At 35.8% G+C, this 26,010-nt stretch overlaps 1 protein-coding gene across 16 annotated transcripts in view; it reads right to left on the minus strand.

Annotated features, from left to right (window-relative positions):
* Window positions 1–26,010, minus strand: part of OXR1 (oxidation resistance 1) — a 565,559-nt gene that overhangs the window by 17,243 nt on the left and 522,306 nt on the right. For 14 of the 16 annotated variants that reach the window (XM_027561321.1, XM_027561320.1, XM_027561327.1 and 11 more), the window contains one exon: window positions 21,402–21,564. In XM_027561321.1, the coding sequence (XP_027417122.1) occupies window positions 21,402–21,564 (163 nt within the window). Of the gene's footprint in view, window positions 1–7,205; window positions 7,397–21,401; window positions 21,565–26,010 lie in introns of those variants that run through there. The other 2 variants (XM_027561335.1, XM_027561336.1) reach the window with 2 other exon arrangements.

The following is a 26,010-nucleotide window of genomic DNA, read 5'->3' on the forward strand; positions in this document are numbered from 1 at the left end:
ATAGAAAAAAGGGAAAATTAACAGACTTTCATTCTGGCCAATATGATACTGACTTCTGCAAAGGAAACATTCATACCCCATCACAGCTGAGTTTGTGCTTACAAAGGAACCCAAAGTGGCATGATCTCTAGCTCTGGAGCATCTCTAATGAATCTAGACAGATTCACTACTGAATTCAATCAAACCTTTCAGGAATAAATTATAGCAATTCTCTACAATCTCTTCCAAAAAATAAAAGCAGAGAAAATACTTTCCAACTCATTTGATGAGGGCAGCATTACACTAATAAAAAATAAAGACATACCAAGAAAGACAAACTACAGATCACTATCTCTGATGAACATACATGCAAAAACCCCTCAACAAATAAATCTAATAACATGTAAAAAAAGATTTATATACAGTGACCGAGTGGGATTTAATTGCAGGTATGTTAAAGGATAGGGGTTTCCCAGGTGGTACCAGTGGTAAAGTACCTGCCTACCAATGCAGAAGACTTAAGAGTCGTGGGTGCAATCCCTGGGTTGGGAAGATCCCATGGAGGAAGACATGGCAACCCACTCCAGTATTCTTGCCTGGAGAATCCCATGGACAGAGGAGCCTGGTGGGCTATGGTCCAGAGGGTTGCAAAGAGTCAGACACGACTGAAGTGACCTAGCACAGCACACATGCAAGGGATATGCAAGATATTTCAATATATGAAAATTAACTGATACATTCCATTACACATAAATAGATGCAGGAAAAGCATTAGTCAAAATCTCACATGCACTATAAACACTCTCAGCAACCTAGAAATAGAGAGTAACACCTGAAACTTGATAAAGAACACCTAATAAAAAAAAGTCCTACAATTAAAATACTTTTCAACTCTTACTCAATATTCTAGGAAGACCTAGCTAACACAGTAAAACAAGAAAAGGAAATAAAAGGTATACAGGTGGGAAGGATGGAATTAAACTCTAAGCACAATTCTAAAAAAATCAACAAAAACCAATGGAATTAATAAGCAATTGTAGCAGGTTAGCTGGATATAAGGTTAATATACAAAAGTCAATTGCTTTTCTATATATCAGCAATGAGTAATGGGAATCTGAAATGTAAAATAATACTATTTATTTTAGTACAGAAAAAATATCAGTTCTTCCCAACTTGGTTTATAGACAACACAATTCCAATTAAAATCCTATTCAGTCATTCTGTGGATATATGCAACTGATTATTTAAGGTTTATGTATAAAGATCCCAATGCCAACACAATAATGAAGGAAAAGAAGAAAACTGAAGGACTGACACTACTCAACTTCAAGACTTACTATAGTCAAGACTGGATATTGATAAAAGAACAGATCAATGGAATGGAAGATACAGACTCTAGATATAGGCAAGTACAGTCAACTGATTTTTGACAAAGAAGCAAAGATAACACCATGAAGAATGGTCTTTACCAAAGAGTGCTGCAACGACTGGACATCCACATGCAAAAAAGTTAAACTGGACAAAGTCTTCACACTTTTTCACAAAAATTAACTGAAAATGGATCTTAAACCCAAATGTAAAATGCAAAACTATAAAATAACTAGAAGATAACACAGAAAAATATCTAGGTGCCCTTGCGTTTGGATGCCTTTTTAGATAAAACACCAAAAGCAAGCTGCATTTCATTATAACTAAAAACAACTGGCCTGGAATGGACACTGTCCAGAGAATACAAAAATGATCCACAGGCTGGGAGAAAATCTTTGCCAGATTTATATCTGATACATATGTTATCCAAAATATTCGAAGAACTTAAAAACAATGAGAGAAAAAAACATGAACTAAACATCTGAGCAGACAAACAAGACTATGAAAAGATGCTCTGTTATATGTCCTCTGGGAAACGCAAATTAAAGAAACAATGGGATACTACTATAAACGTCTTCAGGATGAAAGCATTGATAACATTAAATGCTGGTGATGATGAGGAGCAGTAGGAACTCTCATTTATTGTTGGTAAAGGACAAAACAGTACAGTCACTTTGGAAAACCATTTCGCAGTTTCTTACAAAACTAAAAATACACTTTTATAATCCAGCAATCATACTCCCTGGTATTTACCTAAATGAGCTGAAAATTTATGTCCACATAATATCTGAACACAAATGTTTATAACAATCTTTTCTTTAAGTGTCAAAACTTGGAAGTGACCAAAATGTTCTCCAGTAGGTGAACAGATTAACAAACTATGGTATGTTAAAACAATGGAATATTAAAGTGAAAGTCGCTCAGTGATGTTGACTCTTTGCGATACTATGGCCTATAGTCCATGGAATTCTCCAGGCCAGAACACTGGAGTGGGTAGCCTTTCCCTTCTCCAAGGGATCTTTCCAACCCAGGGACAGAACCCAGGTCTCCCACATTGCAGGCTGATTCTTTACCAGCTGATCCACAAGGGAAGTCCAATATTAAAAGTCAACACTAAAAAGAAATGAGCTATCAAGCCATGAAAAGACAGGGAAGAGCCCTAAATTCATCTTACTAACTGAAAGAAGCTAATACGAAAGGCTACATATGGTTTGATTCCAACCATATGATACTCTGGAAAAGGCAAAACTACAGAAAGAGTAAAAACATCAGTGGTTACCTGGTCTTCAGGTGGAGCAAAGGAGAAATGAACAGAGCACAGGTATTTTGAAGGTAATGAAAACTACACTGCATCATCCTGTAATGGCAGATACATGTCATTCCATAGAATGTGTAACACAAAGAATGAACCCCAAAGCAAACTATAGACTTTGAGTAATGATGTATAATAATATTAGTTTATACAATATAACATGTACCACATTAATACAAGATGTAAATAATAGGGGTACTGTGTTTGGAGATAAAGGGGGTATATGGGAACTCTCTGTACTTTCCATTCAAGTTTTCTGTAAACTTTGCTCCAAAAAATAAAATCTGATAATTAAAGAAAAGCAGGGAAACGGTAACAAAATTCAGGGAGGTGGCTACCAGCCTGGAAGTGACATGAAATGAGAAAGAGAAAGAACACACAGGATGATACTGGTTCATTGGTAACATTCTAGTTCTTAAGTTGGATAGTGAGCAAGTGAGTGAGTGGGATCAAAGAGACTCATTTTATCATTAGGTCTCACAACTTATATACTAATAAATATGCTTTTCAACTACTGAAGTCAAATAAAATATTCTACGCTGAATATATCTGTATATGTCCTTTTTTCAATTACGTTGTAACCAGAGAGCAGAAGGTTTATACAATAAGGCATATATAACCACTTGTTAAACTTCCCATGAATATGTATTATAGATAGGAAACGCAGTATGGCAGAAAGAATCCTGGGTTTAGCTGTAAAACTCCTCTGTTGTAATTTTGATTCTCTTTAACAGTCATTCCTACATATGCCTAAGGGATCAGTTCCAGAAACTGTCACTGAAACCAAAATCTATGGATGTCATTACAGAAAATGACAAAGTATTTGCATGTATCTATGCACACCTCTCTCATATACTTTAAATCAACTATATATTACCTGTGCTGTGCTATGCTACGTCGCTTCAGTCATTTCCGACTTGTTGTGACCCCATGGACTGTAGCCCACCAGGCTCTCCTGTCCATGGGTTCTCCAGGCAAGAAAACTGCAGTGGATTGCCATTTCCTTCTCCAGTATATTACTTACAATACCTAATACAGTGTAAATGCTATGTAAATAGTTGTAAATACAATATAAATGCTATGGAAATAGTTGCCAGCATGTGGCAAATTCAAGTTTTGCCTTTTGGAACTTTCTGGAATTTTTTCCTAAATACTGCTGATCTGTGGTTGGCTGAATCTGTAAATGCAGAACCATAGAAGGCAGAAGTGGCAGATAAGGAAGGCTGATTATATTAGTTGGGTGAACTTGAGCAATCAAACTTAATCTATTTCTGGTTTTTCGAATGAAAATGATCTTAGGCACTTTATGAGGAATAAATAACAGTATGTATAAGATATATATAAAGCAGAAACTGATACAATAAATGTACAAAATAAATGTCAACCCCCTTCTCCTGGTTATATTCTGATGATTTTGAGACCAAATACAGCAAAGAATTTGAGAGCACAGCCTAGAGCCAGAACAGAATGGCTGGATTCAAACCACAGCCCCGACTTCTGGTTGCAATATGACTATCTTATGTCTCTGTTTTGTAAAATGAAGGTGAAAGTGGCAATATTCCACAGTTTGAGGATTAAATTTAAAAAACTCATGGTACATGTATAGTGTTAGTATAAGTAATTTTTTTATCCGTATTATAATCATTCTTCAGCTGAGGTCACTGGAAAGAGCTTTACATTTAAATTTGTTTTTCTTAAAATTCTAGCTGTGAGCTAATTTCTACACAGACATAAATAATTCATCATGTGTTTTCAAACATAAAAGCCTAAAATATAAAAAAGAAATTTATCTTGGCATATATGAGGGTCTAGGGAACAACAAAAAAAGGGAAATATGACAAAATCTAGTGAATAATTGACAGAGAAAAGTGATGTTTAATATTTTAAATATTAAACAAATATAAAAAATAGTTAATATTTTGTGACTTTAACGTGATTAAGCTTACACCCTTATAAAATGAGCTTATAAATCTTCATGTCAATTACAATTTATTGACAAACACAAAAAAGGCAGAGTATATGGGTATACTAAATATATAAACAGCTTTAAGTAAATTATTAAATTTACATTATACATCAGAATAAACTCTGCAACAGCCTTTAAAAATAAGACAGCAAGATGGCTGAGTAGAAAGACGCTGAGCACATGAGCACAGCAAAATCAGAATTATTCACAGAACAACTATCAGTGAAACAGACTGGAACCTACCAGAAAAGATCTTTAACAACTGAAGATATAATGAAGATGGGCAATGGGCAAGAGGGGTGGAGTCATAGTATAGTGCAGACCATACCTTTGGTAGGTGAACCAGAAACAGAAGGCTAACTATAACTGCGGAAGTTCTCTCTAAAGGAGTCTGAGTCCCACACCAGGTTCCCGAACGTGGGCGTTCTCTGCTAGAAAAACCGAGCCACCAGAATGTTTATCTCTGAAGACCAGTGGGGTTTCCTTTCAGGAGACCCAGAGAGTTGTAGGAAAAAGAAGACTTCAGCCTTAAAAGAGCACACATACTCTGAAAGACTTGGGACAGAAGCAGTAATTTGAAAGGAGCCAGAGTTAGATCTGCTTGCAGATTTTGGAGTTCTGTAGAGGCAGGGAGCAAAAGAAGTTCACCTTGGGGACAGAGACACTGGCAACAGCCATCTTTGGAACTAATAGGACTAATAGGTAGAATATACTCTAAAATATACAGAATGAAGTAAAATCTGTCCAGTTAGCTTAAGTGAGAACCATATTGATGAAGCATGCTTGACTTTATCAATCACTGTGTACAACAGTGATTCAAAAATTTTTACAGATTGTAATCCATTTATAATTATTATAAAATATCAGCTATATTCCCTGTTCTCTGTATCTGTAAAATGGTTTCTTCTTTGTCATATTAACTACTTTGTTTTACATTTTAGATTCCATATGCAAGTGATAACATACAGTATTTGTTTTTCTCTCACTTTCACTTAAGCATAATACCCTCTAGGTTCATCCATGTTGTTGCAAATGGCAAATTTTCTTAAGCCTTTCTCCTACCCTACAGCTTCTGGGATTTCTACTCCAAAGCAAGGAAAACAGTTAGAAAATGGGGACCTGAGCTTGTCTACACACCAAAACACATTATACTATATTGTACCATCTTATAAAACTCTCAAAGACATCCTAGTGAGGTAATGAATATGCTAGGGTTGAGCTGTCTCTGTTCTCCAGGACAGCTTAGTTCAGTAATAAGTCCATATGAATTTTCTCACCTTTAAAATGCCAAGTGATACTACTGACTTTGCAACTTATTGTGAAGGTTAAATGAAGTATTATATATAAACTCTAATTATGTGCAGAGCTAAGGACCAATGAGAAGCATGCTCTCATATGACAAAATCACCTAACACCTTACTATAAGGTTGAAAATGAATCTGTGACTGTAATAAATGTGTGATGTACATTATAATGACCTACAAAGTTTAAAATATCCACATTTTGCCTATATTTGTAATGAACTATATTACAGTATTAGCAAACTAATGATAAATGTTAATTCAAACTGCAAATTAAAAACATATGAATAGCATCATTGTTCTTGGTTTAAAAAAAAAAACTGTGTTAATTGGCTAATCTGATCAGAATTTTAACAAATCCAGTCATTTTCAGATGACTAAACCCTCTGTGGTGATGTTTCATAAACAAAAACTTGAAATCGTCAACTTAAAAATAAAAAGATTTAACAAAGTACTCTCAGCCAAATTAAAACACTACTAATAGAAATCATTTTGATATTTTTACACAATTGAGAGTGGCAAGCTGCTGGGTACAACTTTCAAAGTCACTCTGGGGTCTAAGTACATATCCAGTCCCATTTAAATCACCTACAACTATAATACAAATAAAATGAACATTCATAAGGCAAGATATAATCCTAAACTACCAAAGAAAGAACAACCGTTATACATTTTCTAACAAATAATGCATAAATACTTACACCAAAAAATACCTAGGAGTCTTATAACAGTAAGGTTGAATAAGATTTTTCTTTGTTAGAATATTATTTAGAGTTTTGTATTAGGCAGTAATGCTTGAAACTTTTTGGATAGCTGAAAAAAGGTCTTATATGGCTAAAACAATAATCTTCATACACTAAATTATAAATGTATTTGGATTGGGATCCAATCAATAAAATAGAAATTCATTAAGAAGGGTCTACTTATTTTTAAGCAAAACAAAAATTTACTCATTTTTAAGGAAAACAAAATTCTGAGTATTTTCCTACAAAGCTTAACTTGAAAATTAAGACAGTAATAAAAATTCTATAACTTCCTGCTGATGCAAAACAGGAAAACCAAAACACTTTGACAAACCAAAATCATAGTCCCTTACTTATTTCCTTTTGAAGATATTTAGGATTAGCAGAAATAACTTGAAGGTACTTTTTTACAATCATACAATTTTGAATTCTGTAAGTATTCTTTATGTTTAAAATTTAAAATTGCATAATTCTGCAGAATGTCACCATAAAAAGACTAGTAAATACAGAAATTGAAATCATTGACTAAGATTTACCAGAGTATATTTTTGATTAATTGGTTGATGCCTTTTCCCTTTTTTCCCATACCAGAGACGAGACATTTCGTTTCCAGGACAAATTAAGTTACATCATCTCCTAAGAACTGTTTTAAAAAGCATTCTTCCTCTGTCAAAGATCCATTTCCAGCACAAGAGCCCTACTACAGTGACAAAACAGTTTGCTGGAGACAACGATTTGATTGACAAGACAGAGAGCTAATCACTAAGTAGTATCCATTGCAAAGATAGTCCTGAGTGGAGACTGTTAAGTTGGGGAGGGAAGAGAGGATTTCCCATGTTTAAGTTTGGTTGCACTGTACCCAAATGTGCAAAGAAAGGACTCAAAGGTTTAAAGATACAGAGCATGTATTTCCAAACACCAGTACATTAAGAAATACACTAAAAATACCTCAGTCATAAAAAAAGTAATCAGTACAGTTTCCAGAATCCCTTCCAAAGTACACAAATGACTTCAAATTTTATTATCTGTTTCTACAGTCATAAAATTGTGCCTTATTTATGTCTAAGAATCCTTATAACATTTCATCTTTTATGTATTTTTAAGCATTAAAATATCCTTTGAGGACCCTTCAAACTTTCAGAGTGACTATAAAAACGAAGCCAATCTACTACAAATAAATCTTATACAAATATTCAGTGTGACCTGAAAATTCCTCTGAGTATTACACAGCCCATTTTTTTTTCTTTTTTTTTTCTAATTTTATTTTATTTTTAAACTTTACATAATTGTATTAGTTTTGCCAAATATCAAAATGAATCCGCCACAGGTATACATGTGTTCCCCATCCCGAACCCTCCTCCCTCCTCCCTCCCCATACCATCCCTCTGGGCCATCCCAGTGCACCAGCCCCAAGCATCCAGCATCGTGCATCGAACCTGGACTGGCAACTCGTTTCCTACATGATATTTTACATGTTTCATTGCCATTCTCCCAAATCTTCCTACCCTCTCCCTCTCCCACAGAGTCCATAAGACCGTTCTATACATCAGTGTCTCCCTTGCTGTCTCGTACACCGGGTTATTGTTACCATCTTTCTAAATTCCATATATATGCGTTAGTATACTGTATTTATGTTTTTCCTTCTGGCTTACTTCACTCTATAATAGGCTCCAGTTTCATCCACCTCATTAGAACTGACTCAAATGTATTCTTTTTAATGGCTGAGTAATACTCCATTGTGTATATGTACCACAGCTTTCTTATCCATTCATCTGCTGATGGACATCTAGGTTGCTTCCATGTCTTGGCTATTATAAACAGTGCTGCGATGAACACTGGGGTACACGTGTCTCTTTCCCTTCTGGTTAAACTGCGTTTCCTAACACTTAGTTTCTTGAAAAAGTAATTATTATCTATTATGCCTAGGTATATACTTCACTAACAAGGGGTATCCTGAATGTAACTCAATTTTTAAGATTATTATTATGACTATAAACAAAAAATATCTAAATTACCTGACTTTTAGCTAGAGGTAAATAATACACTGAATGTATCATAATGATACACTGAATATTTCTTCCATTTTAAATTAAACCTGCTCTTCCCCCTTTACCTTGCTGTGTGTACACACAAAGCTGTGCACACAAGGCCGCCCTTCACACATACACAACCACTTTTCTAGTATACGCACTGTACCATACCCACACCCACACATCTCCTTTCTCCACATTCCAGGATGTGCATGCATAGGACACAGTACACCTCTGATGAACATCCACCCTGCCACTCACACCAGCCACACCTGTATCTTCCCAACCAGCTCTACATCACACTTACCCTAAGATCTCTCTCCCACAACCCCTCATAGACACACTATAACCATCTCTACACCATCTGTACAATACAGAGTCCTCTTACATATACAGTGAACTGTGGTCACCAACTCCCATCCCTGCACTGCCTCACACATAAAACAAACATTAAATAATTTGGTGGTAGTGGGATGCTATTTTGAAAACCTATCATTACTTCCAGTCAGAATTTCTATAACTAAAAATATGCACACCAAAACGTGGTTTAAATGAGATTTTAAAATATATATATACACACACACACACCATGCATCAGTTCAGTTCAGTCCCTCAGTAGTGTCTGACTCTTTGTGACCCCATGGACCACAGCACGCCAAGCCTCACCGTCCATCACCAACTCCCAGAGTTTACTTGACCTCACGTCCATTGAGTCGGTGATGCCATCCAACCATCTCAGCCTCTGTCGTCCCCCTCTCCTCTTGCCCTCAATCTTTCCCAGCATCAGGGTCTTTTCAAATGAGTCAGTTCTTCCCATCAGGTGGCCAAAGTACTGGAGTTGCAGCTTCAGCATCAGTCCTTCCAATGAATATTCAGGACTGATTTCTTTCAGGATGGACTGGTTGGATCTCCTTGCAGTCCAAGGGACTCTCAAGAGTGTTGTCCAACACCACTGTTCAAAAGCATCAATTCTTCGGCGCTCAGCTTTCTTTATAGTCCAACTACCATATTCATACATGACTACTGGAAAAACCATAGTTTTTACTAGATGGACCTTCGTTGGCAAAGTAACATCTCTGCTTTTTAATATGCTGTCTAGCTGGTTAAAATACATACATACATACATACATACATACATATATATATATATATATATAAAACATATATATACACACGCACCATGCATAGGATAGCCTCTTTTGTCTTAGTATACATCCTCACACCTTCTTCCTAATACAGCTTTGATTTTGTTAAGGTATCTTTCGGCCATATGTTTCTGAGAAAACTGGCTTCATGTCGAGACAGGATGGGCTCTTAAAGATCTAAACCAGTGGCTCCAAAATTTTAGCTATGTCAGAATCACTCGCAACATTTGTTAAAACAGAACACTGGGCTCCAAAACCAGTTTCTGATAAGCAGACTGCAGTGGAGCCTGAGAATGGACTTTTTAATTTTCTGGTGTGCCACAGCTTATGGGATTTTAGCTCCCCTACCAAGGACTGACGAAGAAAGCAATGGCAGCCCACTCCAGTACTTTGCCTGGAAAATCCCATGGATGGAGGAGCCTGGTAGGCTGCAGTCCATGGGGTCGCTAAGAGTTGGACACAACTGAGCGACTTAACTTTCACTTTTCACTTTAATGCATTGGAGAAGGAAATGGCAACCCACTCCAGTGTTCTTGCCTGGAGAATCCCAGGGACAGGGGAGCCTGGTGGCTGCCGTCTATGCTGTCACACAGAGTCAGACACGACTGAAGTGACTTAGCAGCAGCAGCACCAAGGACTGAACCTGGGTCCTCAGCAGGGAGAGCACAGAATCCCAACCACTAGACCACCAGTGAATTTCCTTAACTTTTTAAACAATTCCTAGATACTACTGCTGCTGCTGGTCTGGGGACTATACTTTGAAAAACAATTAAACCACAATGAACTATCATGTCACACCAGTTAGAATGGCTATTATCAAAAAAACAAGATATAAGAAACATAGGAGAAAATATGAAGAAAACGGAGACCCCCCTTGTGCACTATTGGTGGGATTGGATTGTATCGATAAACTGGTATAGCTACTATGAAAAACAGTATATGGAGGTTCTTAAAAAAATTAAAAATAGAACTATTATACGATCCAGCAATTCCACTCCTGCTTATTTATCTGAAGAATGAAAACTAATTTTTAAAAAAGATGTATGTACCACCATAATCACTGCAGCATTATTTATAATAACTAAGATAAGGGAAAAGATACGGGAAAGATTAAAGGCAAGAGGAGAAGTGGGTGGCAGAGGATGAGATGGCATCCATTACTCAATGGACATGAGTCTGGGCAAACTCCAGGAGTGGGTGGCAGAGGATGAGATGGCATCCATTACTCAATGGACATGAGTCTGGGCAAACTCCAGGAGACAGTGGAGGACAGAGCCGCCTGGCATGCTGCAGGTCATGGGGTCCCGAAGAGTAGACTTAAGTGACTGAACAACAAGGATATGGAAACAACCTAAGTGTCCATCAATGAATGGATAAAGAAAATGTGGTACACATATGCAATGGAATACTACTTAGCCAAAATAAAGATTGAAACCTCATCATTTGAGACAGTATTGGCTGGACCTTGAGTTCATTAGCTAAGTGAAACATTCAAATAAAGATAAATACCACAGACTTCATGTATATGTGGAATTTAAAACAAAGAATGAAGTTCATAGATACAAGAGAACAGACTGGTGGTTGCCACTGGGGGGATGCTGGGGTGGGCAAAATGAATGAAGGGGGCCAAATTATAAAATATAAATAGGTCATAAGAACTGTATAGTCAACATGGAGACTATGGTTAATACTGCAACACATATTTGAAAGTTGCTAAGAGAGTAGATGACATCAGCCTTATGGCAGAAAGTAAAGACGAACTAAAGAGCCTCTTGATGAAAGTGAAAGAGGAGAGTGAAAAAGTTGGCTTAAAGCTCAACATTCAGAAAATGAAGATCATGGCATCCGGTCCCATCACTTCATGGCAAATAGATGGGGAAACAGTGGAAACAGTGGCTGACTTTATTTTTCTGGGCTCCAAAATCACTGCAGATGGTGACTGCAGCCATGAAATTAAAAGACGCTTACTCCTTGGAAGGAAAGTTATGACCAACCTAGATAGCATCTTCAAAAGCAGAGATGTTACTTTGTCTACAAAGATCCATCTAGTCAAGGCTATGGTTTTTCCAGTAGTCATGTATGGATGTGAGTTGGACTATAAAGAAGGCTGAGTGCTGAAGAACTGATGCTTTTGAACTGTGGTGTTGGAGAAGACTCTTGAGAGTCCCTTGGACTGCAAGGAGATCCAACCAGTCCATTCTGAAGGAGATCAGTCCTGGGTGTTCTTTGGAAGGAATGATGTTGAAGCTGAAACTCCAATATTTTGGCCACCTGATGCGGAGAGCTGACTCATTTGAAAAGACCCTGATGCTGGGAAAGATTGAGGGCAAGAGGAGAGGGGGATGACAGAGGCTGAGATGGTTGGATGGCATCACCAACTCAATGGACATGGGTTTGGGTGGACTCCGGGAGTTGGTGATGGACAGGGAGGCCTGGCATGCTGTGGTTCATGGGGTCACAAAGAGTCGGACGTTACACGACTGAGTAACTGAACTGAACTGAACTGAACTGAAGAGAGTAGATTTTAAAAATATTTTATCACAAAACTTTAAGTATGTATTAACTAGATTTACTGTGGTGACCATTTCATAATATGTGCAAATGTGAAGTCATAATGTGATACACCTGACACTAATAAGTTATATGTCATTTACACCTCAATTAAAAAAGAAAAACCAACCGGTCTAAGCTATTTTAAGTGTGATTTTTTATTTCTTGAAGCCAAATGCTTCCTAATTAATGAATGTAATACCTACCTAGCATACATAAAATGAGCTCAGTAAATCTTTCTATCCCTTCTTTTTTCATATTACTCAGAAAACGTAATGCCAGGTCATTTAAATTTTGCTAGATACCCCAGAGCTTGAAGGAGATAACAATTTAGCATTACAAAAGTAAAATGACAGACTATAAAAATGAAGCACTTTTAAAAAACATATTTTAATTTTAAAAATCATAAAACAGTCATTCATTATTCATCCCTTCTCACAATATAAATTAAGTAACATTTTGGATTTTTAATGGAAATTTTACAGCCTACAGCTTTTGGCTACCAGCTGAGGACGAATATTAACAAAGAAAGCAAAGCACTGTTCAAAACTTTCCAGAGATAGTTAACATCCATAGCTAATATTAGTAATAGTTAAAACAGACCATAATTACTCTTGCATGCTAAAAGCTAATATGAAAACATTTAATAGCCTAGAACCAGAGACCTACTCTACAGCACAGTACTAAACATATACTTCAAAATTTGCTAAGAAGGTTAATTTTATGTTGTGTTATTACAAAATAATAAGAGATGAGAAACTTCTGGAGATGGCCATTGTTTATGGTAAAGGTTGTGGTGATGCCTACACGGGTGTATTTGTTGTTCAGTTGTTCAGTCGTGTCCGACTCTTTGCAACCCCATGAACTGCAGCATGCCAGGCTTCCCCGTCCTTCACCATCTTCTGGAGTTTGCTCAAATTCATGTCCACTGAATGGGGGATGCCATCCAACCATCTAGTGCTCTGTCACTTCCTTCTCTTGCCCTCCATCTTACCCAGCATCAGGGTCTTTTCCAATGAGTCTGTTCTTTGCATCAGGTGGCCAAAGTATTGGAGTTTCAGCTTCAGCATCAGTCCTTCCAATGAATATTCAGGACTGACTTCCTGTAGCATTGACTGGTTTGATCTCCTTGTAGTCCAAGGGACTCTCAAGAGTCTTCCTCAGCACCACAGTTCAAAAGCATCAATTCTTCCAGGCTCAGCCTTCTTTACGGTCTAACTCTCACATCCACACATGAATATTGGAAAAACTATAGAGCTATGACCAGACAGACCTTTGTTGGCAAAGTGATATCTCTGCTTTTTAATATGCTGTCTAGGTTTGTCATAACTTTTTTTCCAAGGAGCAAGTGTCTTTTAATTTTGTGGCTGTAATCACTGTCCACCGTGATTTTGGAGTCCAAGAAAATAAAATCTGTTACTGTTTTCGCTTTTCCCCCATCTATTTGCAGTAAGTGATAGGACTGGATAATGATCTTAGTTTTTTGAATTTTGAGTTTTAAGTCAGCTTTTCACTCTCCTCTTTCACCTTCATCAAGAGGCTCTTTAGTTCCTCCTTGCTTTCTGCCATAAGGGTGATGTCATCTGCCTATCTGAGGTTATTCATATTTTCCCTAGAAATCTTGATTCCAGCTTGTGCTTCATCCAGTCCGGCATTTCACATGCTGTACTCTGCATATAAGTGACACAAGCAGGGTGGCTATATACATACTCCTTTTCCAATTTTGAACTAATTAGTTGTTCTATGTCTGGTTCTAAATGCTGCTTAGGGCTTTCCTCATAGCTCAGTTCGTAAAGAATCTGCCTGCATTGCAGGAGACCCCGGTTCAATTCCTGGGTCAGGAAAATCCACTGGAGAAGGGATAGGCTACCACTCCAGTATTCTTGGGCTTCCCTTGTGGCGCAGCTGGTAAAGAATTCGCCTGCAATGTGGGAGATTTGGGTTCAATCCCTGGGTTGGGAAGATCCCCTGGGGAAGGGAAAGGCTACCCACTCCAGTATTCTGGCCTAGAGAATTCCATGGACTGTGTAGTCCATGGGGTCCCAAAGAGTCAGACATAACTGAGCCACTTTCACTCTGACTTTTCTTGATCTGCGTTCAGGTTTCTCAGGAGGCAGGTAAGGTGGCCTGGTATTCCCATCTCTTTAAGAATTTTCCAGTTTGCTGTGATCCACAAGTCAAAGGCTTTGGTGTAGTCAATGAAGCAGAAGTAGATGCTTTTCTCATGATCCAACAGATGTTGGCAATTTGCTCTGGTTCGTTTGCCTTTTCTAAATCCAGCTTGTACGACTGGAAGTTCTGTTTATGTACTGTTGAAGTCTAGCTTGAAAGATTTTGAGCATAATCTTGCTGGCATGTTAAAAGAGTCCAATTGTACAGTAATTTGAATATTCTTTGGTGATGCCTTTCTTTGGGATTGGAATGAACGGACCTTTTCCAGGCTTGTGGCCACTGCTGAGTTTTCCAAATCTGCTGGCATAATGAGTACAGCACTTTAACAGCTTCATCTTTTAAGACTTGAAATAGTTCAGCTGGAATTCTATCACCTCCACTAGCTTTGTTCATAGTAATGCTTCATAACACCCACTTGACTTCATACTCTAGAAGTCTGGATCTAGGTGAGTGACCACACCATCATGGTTATCAAGGTCATAAAGACCTTTTTGTATAGTTCTGTGTTTCCTTGCCATCTCTTCATCATCTTTTCTGCTTCTGTTAGATTCTTGCTGTTTCTGTCCTTTATTATGGCCATCTTTGCATGAAATGTTCCCTTGGTATTTCCAATTTTCTTGAAGAGATTCTCTAGTCTTTCCCATTCTATTGTTTTCCTCTATTTCTTTGCATTGTTCACTTAAGGCTGTCTTCTCTCTCCCTGCTATTCTCTGGAACCCTGTATTCAGATATCTTTCCCTTTATCCTTTTCCTTTCACTTCTCTTCTTTTCTCAGCTATTTATAATGCCTCCTCAGAAAACCACTATTCCTTCTTGCATTTCTTTTCCGTAGGGATGGTTTCGGCTGCCTTCTGTACAATGTTATGAACCTCCATTTATAGTTTTTCAGGCACTCTGTCTAGCAGATTTAATCCTTTGAATCTACTTGTCACCCTCACTGTGTAATTGTTATGTGATCTGCTTTAGGTCATACCTGAAAGGTCTAGTCGTTTTCCCTACTTTCTTCAATTTAAGCCTGAATTTTGCATGGATGTATATTTGTCTCCAAACTCAAGTTGTATATATTAAATATGAACAGTTTTTTGTATATCAATCATACCTCAATAAAGAAGTCTAAAAATAATCAATATGGAAATATTACACAAGACAATTTGTGTAACTCATGTTTTTAATGTTTTTGATTTACAAAAGTTTCAGATTTACTGAATTTCTTTTGGTGTTATGATTTATAATCCTATGTGATTCAATTTGTTTACAAAAGTATATTCATTTTAATTACTTTTATGTGATAAATGTGACCTCTATTTAGTGACTCAGAGATAGAGACTACTTTTATTTTGAACAAAATCAATTCTGTATGGATTTTGCTGACTAGGCTGAGAAGAGATCAGGAATTTTGCTTTGTTTTACATATTGACTCAGTTTTAATTTTGGCACTACTTGCTACTTTAATTAAACACACACACACACAAACCATGTCCTTAAGAAAATGAACACCAGAATACTCATTGTCTGGTAGCTTAAGAAGTAAAATACTAACCACTCCTGAAACTGTTGGTTCTTAAAGTTCAACAATATGAAACTGTTAAGTCTTCTCTGAGAAATGTAATAAAACACCATAGCAATAACTTAATGACAAATAAGAAAACAGAACTGATTCCACATGGTAATTATCACATCCAGGTGGAAAACCAAATCACTGAAGATATAATAAATTTTACAGCCTAAATTGCTACGGTTAGGTTAAATATTTTAAAATGTTTATAAAATTAACCACTAAAAATTAATGTCAAAATGGGAAAATCCTATAAATGATTTACAAAATTACATCAGAAAGCAAATTCTAAAATATTTGACATAATTACAAAACCTTTGTACAGGTTTATTTGATAAGTAACCAATAAATTTACATCTATGCATATGTGCTAAGTCACATCAGTCATGTTTGACTCTGTGACCCTATGGACCATGGCCCACCAGGCTCCTCTGTCCATGGGATTCTCCAGGCAAGAATACTGGAGTGGGTTGCCACACCCTCCTCCAGGGGATCTTCCCGACCCAGGGATTGAACCACATCTTCTGTGTCTCCTGCACTGGCAAGAAGGTTCCTTACCACTAGTGCCACCTTTATATTTTTACTTAAATGAAAGCTTGGATCGTTTGAGAAAATGTGAGTAATGTCAAGCACATAAAAATGGAGAAGTCATATTAGAAATCAAAAACTCAATGTAAGATATTTTTGTCAATAATTAGGCAAGTGTGAGAAGTGAAAAGTAAACCAGAATAATTTTCTTCACTACTGTAGCATCACTTTTACTTCATGATCAGGAATTTTAAAAGGTTTTTTTAATGTATATCAGATGAATTACGATAATGCAAAATTCACATGAATCTTAAAAATGAAACAGGCTTTGGGATTTCTGTGGTGGCCCAGTGGCTAAAACTCTGTGCTTCCAATGCAGGGGACCCAGGTTCCATCCCTGGTCACAGAACTATATGCCACATGCTGGGATGATGACTCAAACAGCAAATTGTAAAAATACACTCATATTATGTGTATTTTAAACATTTTTATCACCTGTGAAGAAATGTGAAGAACTGTAGAAAAGGATTATAAATGAAATGAGTTGATAAAGCTGAGTGGTACATGCAAATTCACGATACTATTAATCTCTGTATGTATGTATTAATCAAATAAAAGCACAATCATCAGCAAGTAATAAGAGGTCAACAGGTATCTTTTCCCACCTTCACCTCAGCATCTTCCTTACACTGTTGAAATGCCATTAGTGTGTTTTCAATGAAAATTCATAAAAACAATCCCCATGAAAAAGGAATATTTCTCACAAAATTGCAAAAGCCCACATAATACAGTTTCCTCAGTATACATGCTTTACTGATTTCTGGAACCGAGTACTGAAGAAAAACAGAGAAGACTCTACCAATTGTAGAAATTGTTCTACTTCAGCTGCAAGGTAGGGCTACTGAATTACCAACAGCAGAAGAATTTATTCTTAAGATACTCAAGACAGTATGGTTAAAAGAGAAACAATGGTGAGGTAAGCTGATGTATTATGCTAACTGTATTTATACTAACAACTAAATTTGAATAAAGTGTACATATTAAATAACATTAATCCAACACACATCTTGAGTTACACATGTAGTATTTCTTAGATTTTTTCTCCAAGTATTCAGAAATCTTAGTTCTGATGTATCATAAAGGGTTATTACTGCTAACAATCTTAAAATACAATTATCTTTTCTCTTTGCTAGCAAAGGTAGGTTTCTGTGGCCCTCACCTCTTACTGCCCTTTGAAGTAGTAAGTTCCCTATCACTAAATATGCTAGAGTATAATCAAGAATGATGTAAAATGAGAGAGGCTGAACTGTCAGTTAATTTCAACTCTAAGAGTCTATGGCTTTATGATAAAATATTTACTACAAGTGACATAAGAACTTATTTTAGACCAACTGTTAACAAGTTATATTTATTTATTTTAATCTATGTCCAAATGTATTCACTAATGCTGTATTTACAAAGGGTTAATTATATGACTGCACTGTCATATAATCTGCACTGCTCAGCAGATAGAAGTGTATGAAACCCATAAAACCCCGCCCTCATGGTACTTACATAGGTAGGGGGAAGGTAAAGGGGAATAGAAAGGGAGAACAGAAAAGAAGTTGAGAAGGTAAGTTTATCATAGGCAAACGTTCCCCAATGTACAAATTTCATGTCAGCATGAAATAAATTCATAACAAATTCATCTTAAATTCTAAGTCACCTATTCTCTACACCTAGGTAGAAATTTTGAGTTTTTCTTATTTTATGTATGTTCTCTAGTCAAATTTCCTTTTTAAAATTGATCTTTATTTAGAGGATGATTGCTTTACAATGTCGTGTTGGTTTCTGTCATACAAAACTGGGGATCAGCCATAAGTATACATATATCCCCTCTCTCCTAAACTTCCCTCCTGCCCCTATAATTTGTCAGAGACGACTGGGTCGAGCTCCCTGTGTTATACAACAACTTCCCACTAGCTATCTAATTTGCACATGACAGTGTATGTATGTAATGTTACTCTCTCCATTTGTCCCACCCTATCCTTCCCCCGCTGTGTCCACAAGTAGGTTCTCTACGCCTGCATCTCTACGCCTGCCCTGCAAGTAGGCAAGTGGGTTCATCAGTACCATTTTTCTAGAATCTATATGTATGCATTAATATATAACATTTTGTTTTTCTCTGACTTACTTCACTCTGTGTAACAGACATGAGGTTCATTCACCTCAAATTCCCTTTTAAAACATCCTTTAAACATTTAAAATACTTTTTATGTTTTCTTACATTTGCTCAAACCCATAGAATGTACAGCACCAAGAGTGAACTCTAAGGTAAAGAACAGACTTTTGATGGGGGAAAAAAAAAACAAAAAACAGCAGCTTTTTATGTACTTGGTAGCTATCAGGCACTAGACCAATACTGTACAAGAGAAATAGAACGCAAGACATATGCAATTATAAATTTTCTAGTGGCCACATTAAAAAAAAAAGTTAAATCAATTTTAATATATTTACTTAATCCAATATATCCAAAACATTATCATTTCAACATAATGAATGTAAGATTTAATGATATCTTACATTTTTTTCTTTCAGTTCTGAATCTTTAAAAACCAGCATATTTTTTATATTTACAGATTATCTCTATTTGGACTAGCCATATTTCCTTGCTCAACAGCTGTGTACAAGCAGTGAGGGGCTATTGTATTTACAGGAATTAGCATATTTAACTACATCTGAATGCAGATACCAGATTTTCACAGGAAATACCTGATCTTATTTATGAGATCATATTGAGATTTTATGAAATTTATAGCTTAAAATAATTCATATATCTAACTTGTTCAAAACATATCTAAAAGTCATCCAATACTGAATCAACTATTGATTTTTATGTTTAATCAAAATTAAACAATTAAAAATTCAGTTCCTTAGTGGCATTAGCCACATTTCAAGTATTCAATAGCCACATGTCACTAGTGGCTACTCTATTAGACAGTGCAGCAAAATGTTTCTAGATAACACAGCAGAAAGTTTCTAAAATTTAATTTTTTATCAATTTTTTTATCATCTTCTTTTTATTTGAATCAATTCTAGTTGAAAACAGGTGAGAAAATTTTTTCTTTAGAAATTATAATCTGCAGAGTTGTCCATAAGAATTAAGATGGTCCCTTTTAAATAAAAAGTTTATACTCAAAAAATTGGTACTAAAGTCTGTTATTTCCAAAATTAAGTGTTTCAATCTCAAAAGAGAGAAAACTGTCAATTCTCTGACTTGATTGAAAATACTGCCATCTACCTTGCCACCCAAGTTAGTACTTCACCATCATCTGACACTATATCCTGTTTTATTAGCTAGGTAATACCTTTTTAAAACACTTTATTTTATCCCTTTCCATTCTACCTTTGTTTGTTACTGCTTTAGTATAGGTTTACATCCTTGATCACCTGGGCTATTTTAAAAGTCTTCTAAATCTAAGTTGTAAATACACAGGGATTGTTTTGCATATGCCAACACCCAAGTAAATCATCACCCAGAATAAAATACAGACTACCTCCAGTACTCTATAAAGTTCCCTCCTGAGCCTAGACAACCCCTAAACTCCCAGAAACAGGTAGTCTGGTGGACTTTTGACTAGTTTTGCCCTTTTGAATTTTATGTAAATGGAATTGTATAATATATAGTCCTTTCATGTCTGGCTTGGCTTCTTTTATTCTGTGAGACTCATCCACATTGTTGTACCAACAGAACCTTTTTGTTGCTTCATTATTTGGAATTTTATAAATATTCCAAATTTTTTTTTATCCAATAACCTGCAGACAGGCATTCAGGTTGTTTCCATTTCATGGCTATTGTGAAAGCTGGTAGGGAGATTCCTCCATTATATCGTAGTCACAATAGAAACTGATGCTGAATGTACTACACGGAACGGACTGAGGCACATACAAAATCAGGTGTGCATTTTAAACAAGACATGCCATGTATACCTTTAATCATTATACATGTTAAGTACATATACACCACATTAATCACACAAACGATCACGAACAACACCAGATGGATAACAAAATTTGATTCAGTTTATTATCACATTTTAGCATCTGCTCTGTATTTTCTAATGCATGAAGAGGTGAATCCAGGGAACCATAACAAAAGAAAGACCAGATACATCACTCTATCAATCCCACATGACAAAGCATGTAAAATCATAATACACAATTTTAAAAGATAGATCTAAGAGGGGTTAAAAAAAGTTGTTTAGTGTCAATTTGACCATTTATACAAGCTCAGTATATTTGAGAAGAGCATAAAACTTTCATTACTTTGTAAAATTAGCATCAGCTTATTTTCTTTGCATATTGCTAAACTCTTGTCAAGATAATGCTTGGATATGAGCTTAGAAGGAGTGCTAATTTGCATGAATGTGTTAAATAACTGCTATGCCTCCTCCATGCCAAGAGATAACACTAAAGTGAATTAGATCTGCAATAAATGTTTTATGAAAATTAGTATAACAGTGATTATTCCTAAAGTTCATTCAATAAAAGGCATTTTGCTGATGATAGGTTGCTTCTCTAGCATTTTAAAGCAAAAGGGAAATGAATAAACCAAAGTTACTAATCAGATTTATTCAATAAACACATATATACAAGGACAGTGAACCTTTAAAATATTACTCACTTAAAGATCACTTGAACTTTGCCAACTCTAAAACTATATATTCATACAAAGAAAAAAGATAAATGAAAACTTCACATTTTCCCCCTTACCTCCCATTCTCTAGCTGCTGCTTCATTAGTAGAATCCTCATTTGTTTCAGATTCTTCAATCTTTTTTACTACTATAAATCCAGGTTCTTTGGTATATTCACCAGTATCTTCTGCATATGTTTCTGGACTCCACTGAATGAAGAAGGCATACAAGTGGTCTGTCCTGTTAGAATGAGTGATTATGAATTAATACATCTGCTATTCTGAGTTGTTAGCAAGAATTTAAAAATTATTTTTGTTAAACAGCTTCACAAAACTTGAAGACTTAAAATATACAAAATATTACATACACTATTCTTTATTTAAAAATAAAACAAAGCTGACTACCAAGAAGACATTAACTTAAACTTCTGGGGCTGTGTTCTGTCAAGCTCCTAACTACACTAGGATTTTCTTCAGCCTGGTTTTGACTAGCTCAGATGCTGTTCATGGCAACATTTCTTTTCATGAAGGAAACTTGACAATGGGAAGGAAAACCGAACTCACCATTTTAACCTCAATCACACAATGATCTAATTATCTGAAATACAACTAACAACTTACTCTAATTACCTATTTTGAAACCTGACCACTATACAGGTTTTTCCCAGGTTAACAGAAATTTAATATTTTTAACTTTTATGTTCCTTCTTTCAGTTTTGTTTACTAAAGCCTAAATCCCTGAAATAAAAATTATCTGAAGGGTCAGATGTGCATTTCAAACATCTATGCTTTATTGGCTTTAATTGGTATGGATAACTGAAAAGTGATTATAAAACTCTCTACTTTACTCAGCCATTAAAAAGAATACATTTAAATCGGTTCTAATGAGGTGGATGAAACTGGAGCCTATTATACAGAGTGAAGGAAGCCAGAAAGAAAAACACCAATACAGTATACTAACACATATATAAGGAAATTAGAAAGATGGTAATGATAACACGGTATGTGAGACAGCAAAAGAGACACAGATGTATAGAACAGTCTTTTGGACTCTGTGGGAGAGGGCGAGGGTGGGATGATTTGGGAGAATGACACTGAAACATGTATAATATCATATGTGAAATGAATCACCAGTCCAGGTTCGATGCATGATACAGGATGCTCAGGGCTTGTGCACTGGGATGACCCAGAGGGATGGTATGGGAAGGGAATTGGGAGGGGGGGTTTCAGGATGGGGAAACATGTGTACACCCGTGGCGGATTCATGTTGATGTATGGCAAAACCAATGCAATACTGTAAAGTAATTAGCCTCCAATTAAAATAAATAAATTTATATTAAATAAAAACTCTCTACTAACATATAGCAATCAATAATCACTGTCCTGGACATTGTTTGCAATAAAATAAATTTTTAATACTGTCATTTGTTATGTGGCAACTAATGCTTTAAAAAGGTGTTAAGCATCATCTTTCAGATAATTTGTCTCTATGAAGCAATTTTTTTCATAAAATCCTAAAATACAATAAAGTTCAAAATTCTAATAAAACTAATTTTTAATGAACATTAGTGAAGGTGCAAGGTCAATATTAAAATGGAAAATTCCATGCAAAAATTAAAACAAAGCCAACACTAAGGAGAAAAATAAATCCTTATGTTATAATAGGGTTATAATTATAGGATTATATATATATTATATATATAATTATAAATATAATATGTTATAATCCTAAGATATAATAGGGTTGAATATTTCATTGTAATCATCTTGGTATCACTGGCAAATCAGAGTATCTGGCTCTTTGCCTTTCATGTACTCATAAATTATGCAAATCACAGCATATTTTTAAATTATTCTAATCACATTTTGTTGAACGCACAGATTGTACTGTATATTTAGGTGAGGTGGGAGAGAAAAGAATTTTATTATTATATTCTTGAAAGTAAGTCTTCAGAGGAACATATAAAGCCTTTCCAAGAGGTATACAGACATTTAAGATAGATCTAAGGGAATCAATCTCTTTCTCTTCCGTTTCCATATGGTAATCTTCACTCCTACTCATCTTCTTGAGAACAGTGTGGTTAAGATATCTTACAGATTGTTTCTTCTCTGCTTTCACTAAAGTACCATCCTCACTCATCCAGAATTTTACAATGGTACATGTCTTTATAGTCAAAAAACTTCCAGTATAAAGACTTCCAGGTTGCCTAAAGTTGGTATTGAGACAGGGAAAGATTTTAAAAACTGGGTAATAAGTCCTTTTGCATATCAGGTGGTTTCTAATTCACTAATTTCCACAAAACTGAATGAAGCTATTCAAATGATGGTTATTAAAAATAATTTTGATGAAAGATGATTAATTTTAGAATATAAACAGAAACACGTTTAAAGAACTGACTGACATTATAATAAAACTTCTCAGTTTCATAGACATTTTTATGAACAAAGCTTTTTAGTACTTATAGAAAAAGAAAAAAGGGAGGGGGCAGAATTGAGCCACTGAGTCTTATCATTTCAATGAACAATATTCATCAATGGATACATAAACTAATTGGGGGAAAGCCCTAACTATTTTATTAAGACATTTCCTGTATTTTACATTTTGTGTGTTAATAGCTATGTATGATAAATTATAATTCATGTTGCTTTGATCAACTGTTCATTAGTAATAATTTTAATGATAAAATGTTATTCTGGGTTTAATTAATATTTGGAATAATGTAGGTGTTGAAAGACAATTTTCTCTTGGATTTCTGCATGTCTTACTGGCAGAGGCACTGTGTACCTGTGTTCAGCACTACCTTTTCATGTAAGTTTGCACAGAAAACAAAGCATAGCATGGTTTTAGAAGGCAGAAATATTCAGTATCTTGTGGTGGAAGTTTAGTCGCTACGTTGTGTCTGACTCTTCTGTGAACCTATGGACTGTAGCCCACCAGGCTCCTCTGTCCATGGATTTCCCAGGCAAGAATACTGAAGTGAGCTGCCGTTTCCTTCTCAAGGGGATGTTCCTGACCCAGGGATTGAACACATGTCTCCTGCTTGGCAGATGGATTGATTCTTTACCACTGAGCCACTTGGAAAGCCCATTAGTATCTTACTCTGGATCAAAGGGAAACCATGCTTACTGTACATTATAGAAATTTTAGGTTCCCTAAACTTACGGTTCCTCTTCTTTAACATAACCCATGGCACATGCAGCTGTCACTTGGCCTTCTTCACACCCAACAGTGGGAACTGAAGCTCAAAGAACTCATACAAGTGCTAGAGCTATGACTACTGCTGTTGTGACTCTTCTGCCAGCACTCATTAAACTGAGGCAGGCCAACTTGTTAACAAGTAGGGTGAGCCTTAGATCCTTTACTCTTCTGAGAATAATCAGAAAATTTTTAGTATGTGTAATGTCAGTACACACAGTGCATGCATGTTCAGTCGCTTTAGTCATGTCTGACTCTTTGTGACCGTATGGACTGTAGCCTGCCAGGCTCCTCTGTCCATGGGGATTCTCCAGGCAAGAATACTGGAGTGGGTTGCCATGCCCTTCTCCAGGGGATCTTCTGACCAAGGTATCGAATCAGCATCTCATGTCTCCTGCATTGGCAGGTGGGTTCTTTAACACTAGCACCACCTGGGAAGCCCCAGATAAATGTGTAAGTATATGCAATTTGTTGCAAAAAATGTAAAAAGGAATAAAAATATACTACTTTATAATAAGATTCTATGAGGAAGTATAATTGAAATATAAATTCAAAGAGAAAAGTAGTGATGCAAATTTTAACTGTTTTAGAAGAGCACATTCAAGTAGTGTTTAAATGTATAATCTAATCATAAAGGGCAAACTGTCCCATTATCTAAATCCTACTGGATATATTTAATAGATAAATGTAAGTTTTAACTTAGAATGTCATTATTTATGATACAGTGAACTTAAAATGTCAGTATTTACAATACAGTGATAACAGACATCCTTTACAAATATTGCTCAATCGTAATATGAGAAATTTCACTGTGCAGTGAGTATAAAAAATAATTTGAAGACCAGATCCTTTTAGTAGCTAATTTAATGCTATGTATACAGCAAGCATTTATAATAGAAAGGATTTGATGAAATTTTTAAAAAAGAAATTATACACAGGGAGTTTGGGATGGACATGTACACACTGCTATATTTAAAATGGATAACCAACACAGACCTTCTGTATAGTACATGGAACTCTGCTCAATGTTATGTGGCATCCTGAATGGGAGGGGAGTCTGGGGAAGAATGGATACATGCATATGTATGGCTGAGTCCCTTTGCTGTTCACCTGAAACTATCACAACAGTGATAACTGGCTATACCAGTTAACAAAATACAAAGTAAAAAAAAAAAAAGAAATTGTATCATTTCCTGCCTTGAGGTGGGGCTGTACCAGTTAATATTTTAATGAACCTTCTTGATCTAAAACATTTTAACTATGACTGTTTACTAGTAACACGAGGTATATGTTCATATTTTTTGCATTAAACCACAAAGGGGACTAAAATTAAAAGTGGGGTAAATTAAAGAGTATAAAAAAGGAGCTAATTGATTTTGAACACATTTAATGTCAGGTTTTAATCATAAACTATTTCAGTACTTTGCTACTGGTGTGAACTGTTATATAAAATAATTTCAACTCAAGGAATCTCAATGTTTTCCAGATTTT

This window comes from Bos indicus x Bos taurus, chromosome 14 (genome assembly GCF_003369695.1).
Source record: "Bos indicus x Bos taurus breed Angus x Brahman F1 hybrid chromosome 14, Bos_hybrid_MaternalHap_v2.0, whole genome shotgun sequence".
NCBI classification, from domain to species: Eukaryota; Metazoa; Chordata; class Mammalia; order Artiodactyla; family Bovidae; genus Bos; species Bos indicus x Bos taurus.